The following is an 8,549-nucleotide window of genomic DNA, read 5'->3' on the forward strand; positions in this document are numbered from 1 at the left end:
GTTCCTGGGCTCTGAGGCAGCGCTGGGCCCTGAGGTGAGGGGTGGCACCTCCCCCTCCCCCACCCAGGGGGCCTGAGGGCAGCAGAGTTTGACCCTCACAGCCCCAAAAAAGGGGGTTTTCTGGTCTCCCACTACCAAACTGGAGAGGGCACCCATGCAGGGGATCCTCTGTAAGAGATTTTCCCTTCCTTTCCCCACAGGTGGGCAACTGAACTGGATCAGCCACCAGGGCTCTGGCAGGTGCTTTACCATGAGCCCTGTCCTCCTCACAGAGGTGACCATGCAGCAGGGGCTGCCGTTGGGACAGCAGGTGTGTGGAAAATGGCAGTGCCTTTTCAGTCTTCTAAATGCAGGAATCTGGGAAGGTCATTAATTTACTGTCACAGACTTGTTGTTGCTTCTTTTGGTAGGGAAAAAAGTGCAAACTAAGGAGTTTTGACTTTCATACTTTATATAAAAAAAACCTAGGGCTTGCTAATTTCCCTTGATGAAATTTCAGGGGAAAATTCCCTTGCAGACCTACTTGCTGTGCAGGCTGTAGTTCTGAGTATGACAGAGCCACAGACCGCATAGGAGGAATGTCCAGCTTTTCTATTCATAAAGACTACTGCCCCCAAAGTATTTCCCAAAAGAGCTATAATTCAGATTCTGCTTTATAGAGTTAATTAAAAATCTTGAAGGAGACTGAAAACATTTCATCAAAGCAAAGATATTTAATTATAATTATTATAGATAAAGAATGAAGCGCTCTCAAGCTATAGTGAAGACTCCAAGTTTCACTGCTGGTTTGAGTATAGACCTAATTAATACTGGGGAGCATAATCTGCTCCTTTATAATTCTGACATGGCACCTGCCCTTTTGGTTTAAAAGCTTAAATGTATTGTAAGAGAGATGAGTTAAGTTTGTCATTGGGATGTATTTAGGAGCTTTACACTAAATATCAGATAAAGTTTGAACCACAGCCTTATAGCAACCCTTTATTATAAAAACCTTCTTCTTAGACTTCATATACCATATGGTTATAACACCTTTCCTTCTTTCCCACCACCAAAGATGTTATTGCAAGACATGTTGTGTGCTCTATAAAAGTGAATGTAATAACACTTATTTACTGCACATTTCAAGTTACAATTCTAAAGTCTCAGAATTTCGAAATATAAGACACACCTCAGTGAGTAGCTTTATGAGATTTTATTTTGATTGATTTGGCCTGTAGAGCATTGCCTTTTGTCTTTACTTCGTATCAGCTTTATGGTTTCTCACATACTCAAAGCTGTATTTTCATTCCCATACTGTAATGTAAGTGAACTTAAAGGGCAATGTCATTTCCTTGCTAATGAAAACAAAAGGTGAGAAGACAGAAAACAGAAAGCAAGCAGTGCCTTTAAAACAATAATTGGTCTACAGATATTTCAACTTTCACTAGCTTTTATACTAGCAAAGGGTCGGTCTGGAAAGAAAAGTAGGAAGCCAAACCGCAATATTCTGCTATCTAGGAACTTTTTCAGGTTTCATACTTTTACATGTTAACAAGTGCTGAGATGGGTCATGTTATGACCACCTCCAGCTTCTTCTTACACTACTGCTGCTTTGTCAAGCTAATTATCTGAATTTTTAACCACTGTTTTTGACTTGTAATTGCTTGATACTATAGCTACTCTGCTAGTTGTACATAAACTAGATAAATTAAGGCATAAAGATATATTCAACCAAGCTGCAATACGTGAAATGGAAATACATGATTAAGTAAAAAAATGGTAAGTTCCTTAGACAGTCCTGTTACATACGTGTTGGATAAAAATAATTATCCAACACAGAAATGGACTGAGGAATTTAGTGTAGGAACAACTTAAAATATCTAGGCACAAATTCAGTGCTTACCAAGAAACCTGCAGTTTGGTTTACTTTGGCATACTTCATAAAGACTATAATTTACATAAATAACTGTGGTAGCGGTCTGATGTGAACTCTACAGCCTAATGTTTAGGGCTTATCTGGAAGTAAAAAGTAAGTACAATTCCAAATTGTTTGTCCGGGTCTCTCTCTTCCATGGTAATTGCTGCAACCATTGATCATAATCTTAAGGATGGGCTCCACTGTCACTTAAAACTTTGAATATTTTAAAAACAAAACAATCACAATTATATTTGAGGAAAAGCTAGGTATTATTACACATACATAGATTGAGTTCAAGACACTTTCACCAAATTAAGCACCGCAGGGGATATAGATGTTTATCTGCCTACTGTCTGAATCCTAGTCAGTCTGAAACATTGAACTCTTCATGGTAGTACTGAATACAATCAGTAAGCAAGTAGAGAAATTTAAAATATTAGGAAACTTTTTTTTTTTTAGATTTTTTCTATTTTAGATTTCTATTTTAGATTTAACAATCCTGAGTTGAACTTAAATGCTGCCTTAGTCACTGAGCCCTTCTTCTAGATTTAGCTTTACATCTGTAGAGGGAAAAAACCTAATAAAAGATGTGATTCAAGGAGTAAAATGTAAGGGGATGCCAGAGGTTGTGATAGAGATGGAGAAACCAGAGCTACAGTAAGAATAGTAGTGGAAGATGAGAGAAGCTTGAGAGTTATATATGACCAATTTTCTCATAGATGCAGGATTTCTTTGGATGTTAGGTGTTATATGGTGTGCAATTTTTGAATCTGTGTATTTACTTTATAAGACTTAAACAAGCTTCTTAGATATAAAGAAGTCTCTGAGAGATTTGATTTGCCAGACTCCAATGGAGATGAGGATTAGTGTTTGTACAATAGCCCACCACAAAATATTGCTATTAGTTTCTTCACTTGTCTTCCGAAATTTTTCTTCACGCTCCTAAATTAAAAAGGAAAAACATAATTATTACCTTTCAGCATCTGTATGTTTCACGCTGCTATCCAGGCAACTGGACAGGCTTCCCTCTTCTGCATAGCAGCGAACAAACACTTTTTTCATGTTCATAAAAAATAACATTTGTTCTTATCCTTAAGGCGGGTATCTTTACAAATCAAAACCAAGAAGCAGGTGCACTGTACCCTGAAAAAAAAAGGCAGAGCTTTCCCTTGCTCACAAAATATATATTGTGCTAAATATTAGTACAGGCTTAAGCCTTTTTAGGTTTAAAGTCACTTCCATATTGCAGTCAAGAATCTTTTTGCAGCCAAATTTCTTTTTTTAGGGAACTGGTTGATATATTTCGAATGCAGTCTGACTGCCTGCATATGTACAGGAAAGTGAAGACAATGTGTCAAGGAGGGCTTTATTTCTAACTGCATGGAGATATATAATTATACACTCAGTCATTTCCTTACCCATTCCAATAAAGTTTATGCAGACCAGCATGGAAACGACAGCTGGCAACATCACCAGCAATGGTACCTGCCACCTGCTCAGCTGCTGTTAATGACTCTGACCAAGAAAACTATTTTTGGAAATCCCTGTTTTAAAATAACACCTGTTGCTGTAAGCATGAGTTCACAGTGAGTAAATAGTTTTTATGTTACAGCTTAAAAATATTTTTCAAGGTAATGTAGGCTATATTGCTTAAATACCAATAGATTTTTATGAGTTAGTTAAAAGTAACACTGCAATTAAATAATAAACCTCATAATACTTTATAAATCAATAACCATATGCACAATATTTTTAACAGTTCTATTAGGGAACATACATACTCTTTCATAGTTTTGTTCTTTGGTTATGTGATGAACTTGCTCAATTAGATGTTCTAGTCTAATATTAACTGCATTCACTTTGTCTTTGGCTTGAACAACAGATTCATCCAAAAAATGTTCTCCAACTCTAATGTCCAAATGGATACGCTGCAAACAGAAAAAAATATTCTCATTACTGTGTCTTCTGTGTTTTCAAAGTTCCTTAGGAAAAAAAAAAAAACCAACATATAATTTCCCATTAAGCTCATTACAGGAAAAAAGTTTTAATTGCTTATAGAAATCCTTCCTAAAATGAGAATCAGGTGGAATATTTAAAGTGTTTCTTAATTTTATTTTTAAATTTATTATACAAATTTAAAATCTTGACTACTGTTAGGACATCATTTTATGCTAGCATTGATTCAACACCATGCAAATGTTTTCTGGTTTTTGTGCAAACTAGTTAAAAAAATGAGCACCATTAGGACTGCTCATTGTATTTCATTTTCCATCCTAATATTGCAGAAATTACATTCTTCAGTAGTACTGCAGGAAGCTTTTTATATATGTTCTTCTAGGTTTCCTCCACTAACAGTTAGGAATGTAAGACTGGAAGGAGATCAGCTACGTGATTATTTGCAGTCCATCACAGTTATTAAAGCAGAACCACCCATAAGGTATCTTTTTTCTTTCCCACACATGGTTTCTCTGGTTTGAAATACCCACCATTATCCTATAAACTATTGTATGATCTATAGCAAAACTGCCCTCAACCTGCCAAGCAGTAGACCCATAGAAAGAAAAGAGAAGAATGCAACTTGGCAATACTATGCAACTTATTTTGGCAATGAAAAATTTTACTAAACCTAATAGGAGAAAGGTCTCCTAGAAGCCAATTTGTACCTGAGAAAATAAAAAAGTTTTAGCCAAACAGATAATCTGTAGAAATCCAAGAGCTCGTTATTACCACAATAGAAATTTGGTCTACTCATACATCAGCCACAAATGAAGAGCACATCTCCTTTCAGCTCTCTTGGAGTTAGCTAACTGAACATCCAGACATCCATCTCACAACCTTACGGTAGCTTTTGTCCTTTAATTTATCCTTTAATTTATTAAACTACAGTTTGAAGCAGTTCAAATAACTACTACTGCATCTGGTTCTTATGGAATACCACTTAAAGATTTAACTTACCTAAAGAATGTTTTTCCTTTTGTGATCTTTATCTCTGCAGATATAAAGAGCAATATTTTCCTTTTTTTACTTCTCTGTTCTTAAGCTTAAAAAACCACCTTATTTAATATGTGTTCTATTAATGTTATCCTTCCCTGCACCTGTTCACTTCTTTTAAATAGGATGACTAGAACTGTACATGGTGCATGCATCATGTAAAATGGTATTAATGTACTTCCATCTATACTAGATAAAAATCTCCTGGTGTAATCTCAGAATCATATTCATGGTGTGTAGGTAACTATGACAAACCAATACTTTATCCCCCTTACCCTCTCTAGTTGATGAGCACCACAATTTTTTTTTATCAGTAGAACCTAAGTGCTTTTGCAATGTGTATGATTAATTTTCAACTCATTTCCATAAATCAATCGATAAGAACACCTGCTTATTCCAGTGCAATAGTCCTACTTCAGTATTGTTAACTCCCCTTGGTTCTATGTCATCTAGATCTTCCCAAAGCGTACATCTAGGATGAAATTTGGCCTACCTTGCTTAACACATTTACGAGATGCTTAGGTCTAGCTGGTTATAGAACACCTTTGCAGTCAACTGGGAAAAAAACACCTCTAAAGAGTGATTCTTACCTGACCAACTATGTTTTGAGAAGAGGTATATAGATAAAATTTTCAAAACAGTGTTTATGAAATTGTTTTTTGAAATAGATCAGAGCCATGATATTACCTCTGATGGCTTCTTCTTTTTTTTTTTTTTTTCAAAATCTGCATTAAGACTAAATTTGTTGCTAGTACACAATATCAAGTATGCTAATATATTCTTAAGTTCAATATCTTTCGAAAAATAAAATGTTAAATTTTCTTTAGGAATTCAATCTAAGTTCATGAATACATGGAATGTCTTTATGACAAGTGTTTGTGTTAGTCAATCTTACATATTTATCTTTTGGAACAAAATACTTGTTCTGATTGATCAGAATCACATTCAAACATTACAGTGTACAAACATGAAATCACTCTATAGTTATTAGTCTTTCCTCTTTAATCTTGACTTCTTAAATATCAGAACAGACTTTTTACCTCTTCATCTTCATAACTCTAGGTTTGTCTTCTTTAATCACTAGGAAATGTTGAATTATCTACTTGAAGTTAGACCAACTTCTAATCTAATTTGTAATCTCTGCATTTTGTAAACAATTAATACTATTACAACAAAGAATATTTAAGAAATATACCTACCAGTTTACTTCCTCCAAATGCTACAAATCTTGTGGAGTTAGACTGTAAACAGATACTATGCTCCCCAGATAGATGGGATGTAAAAGAAAATGTTCCTTGTGGCCCGTACAGTTTTGATAATAGTACCTGTAATTTAGATATTATATATGTTGGATGTGTACATTATAAATACCAATAAAACAATCAAAAAACAGTAATGTGAATTCGATGTAAAAAGTAATCTATTAACCTCCTGAAGTCATTAAATTTATCTCAACTTCAGAATAGATTTAAAGAAAAATAAACAATTTTAACTCACAGTGAATATTGAAATGCTATAGATTTCTGCAATGTACAAAAATCAACGCTCTCTAAAGCATTTAAAGCTTGAAAGATAAAACCTTGTCTAGGCACAGAAATAAGTTGTCCATTGCTGAAAAAGCTTAGGACCTCATGGCAGCGCAGGCAGTTGCTATGCGAGATGGCTGTATGCAGCCTTATGGTAATCTTTACTTTTGCAGTTTAGTTCAGCATCAGCCTTCCTTTCTGCCGTTCAACTACATTCTGTACCATTTTACTTAATTAGTGGATTATCATTTTTTAAAAATCTAACCTGCTTTCTCAGTTGTCACTTACTATTCTTAATGACTCAGTTTCCCAAATCCAATAGTAATGCAAAAAATGTCCATATATGCCATTATCAAACATCGTCATTTCTGTTTACTTTGACAGAAATCACAGGGTGCTTATACCTTTCGGCATCAAAATACTGAACGAGCCAGTAGGCTGTAGATTTACTTTTTCCCCAAAAATGTATATTCTTTTTAGATAATGCTGCCTATCAGTGCAAAGGTCAACTCATAAATCCTACAGAAACATTTGTAAAGCGTATTTACCTCAGCAGAAGGAGTTGTGACAGTCACAAACATTCCCAAACCAGGAGCAGATTCAAGAAATTCTTGTTTATGTATATCCCAACGTTGTACTTTGTAAATCCCTGAATAAAAACATAGATAAATCTGCTAAATAAAACATAGCTTAATATTAAACATCTTTATTGCTTTTTCAACAAAAAAAGAGATAAATGCTTAACAATTAAAAAAAATATGTATTTCACGTGCTTATGATTAAACTTGCTCAGGGGGCAATATATAACAGTGTGAAGTGCAATACATCTTTACTACACTAGAAAATGTTCTAGAATAATACAAAAATTGTTGATTAACAAATAATACTTTTTGATTACTCCTAATGCTCTGACAAGATTAGGACTGGCATTTTACCTTCTGTAGAAGGCATGTTGAGATCTCCAAAAGTATGTGTGCTGTATTCAAACTACGTTCTTAGGATTGTCTTTTATATTTATCACATTATTTATAAAAAAGATTATTATATATTATTTTTTAGTATCCTATTTCACTCTTACATTTACAGTCTTGTAGATGACTTAAATGCACTTGTGATACCCCAAGTGAAATGGAACTTTAGTACATCTTGAATTGATTCTTTTCAGACCAGTGTTAAACAAAAAAGTAACTCTCCCATTCATATGGGGAAAATCATGTTATTGACATTTAGGTATGAATGAGTAAATCAGTCAGAATGTACAGAAGCACACATTGAAGCAGCAATTCCACTGCTGTAGAATTGGAAGACATTCTTTGTCTAGTCAGTTAAGCACTCTGGAAACGTGCATTTCTTTGTGTGATGAATACACACAATGTGTGAGGACACTTTCTATTTCTTTTCAGTGTGCCCTCTTTCTTATCACCATGTTTTACCATATTTATCAATCACAGATTTTCCTGTTACATTGCAAGCTGTCTTAATTATTGCATAGGTTAGATCATCATATAGCATTGATAGGTACCTACCAATTACCAAGGTGTCCGTGGGAACATCTTCGATTATACATTTCTCTTCTCTTTCTCCACTGTGAAAATATAAAGCAAGTGAAAAAGAAATCCAAAAGTTCATAAGAAATCCTATTAATTGGCTTTTCATGGTTTTTACATATCCCAGTCTCACTGGTTTTGAAATAACTATTTACAAATGTACGTAGTCCTGTGGTCGTTCCTTGTTTGCTGCTTATCAGTGTGTTTTTGAGGGAGAAAAAAAAACTGTGAGAAAAGGCAGCTGGTGGTAACACATTTATAAATAACTGCAGTATGTTCTGCAGAATGAGATAACATGAAAAAGATAACTTGTAAAAACTTTCTTCTTTCCCAGCATCTAGATTAATATTTTATTTTATACACATTGAAGAATATGAAACTGAAAAAGACCTCTCAGGTACTGGAAATCAGTTCCCTAGGTTACTCTAAGCAACCACATTGGACATCTCTTTCCATAAACTGCTCAATTTTCAACTTAAATGAACTTGTTATTTTATATTTCACATTTATTATGCGTGATTATCCCAGAGCTTCACTCCTCTTTTATTAAGAAATCTTGTAATTTCCAACCTAAATCATTGGACATAT

At 34.4% G+C, this 8,549-nt stretch overlaps 1 protein-coding gene across 1 annotated transcript; it reads right to left on the minus strand.

Moving 5' to 3' along the window:
* Positions 1 to 2,383: 2,383 nt before the first annotated feature.
* Positions 2,384 to 8,110, minus strand: LOC141464768 (transmembrane emp24 domain-containing protein 11-like). The gene is made up of 5 exons (XM_074147871.1): positions 7,941 to 8,110; positions 6,963 to 7,063; positions 6,088 to 6,213; positions 3,679 to 3,825; positions 2,384 to 2,839 (listed from the first exon to the last, which is right to left on the minus strand). The coding sequence occupies exons 1-5, from the start codon at positions 8,068 to 8,070 to the stop codon at positions 2,690 to 2,692; spliced, it is 654 nt and encodes a 217-aa protein (XP_074003972.1). The 5' UTR covers positions 8,071 to 8,110; the 3' UTR covers positions 2,384 to 2,689.
* Between the last annotated feature and the right edge of the window lie 439 nt (positions 8,111 to 8,549).

Source organism: Numenius arquata, chromosome 5 (assembly GCF_964106895.1).
Source record: "Numenius arquata chromosome 5, bNumArq3.hap1.1, whole genome shotgun sequence".
Lineage (NCBI taxonomy): Eukaryota > Metazoa > Chordata > Aves > Charadriiformes > Scolopacidae > Numenius > Numenius arquata.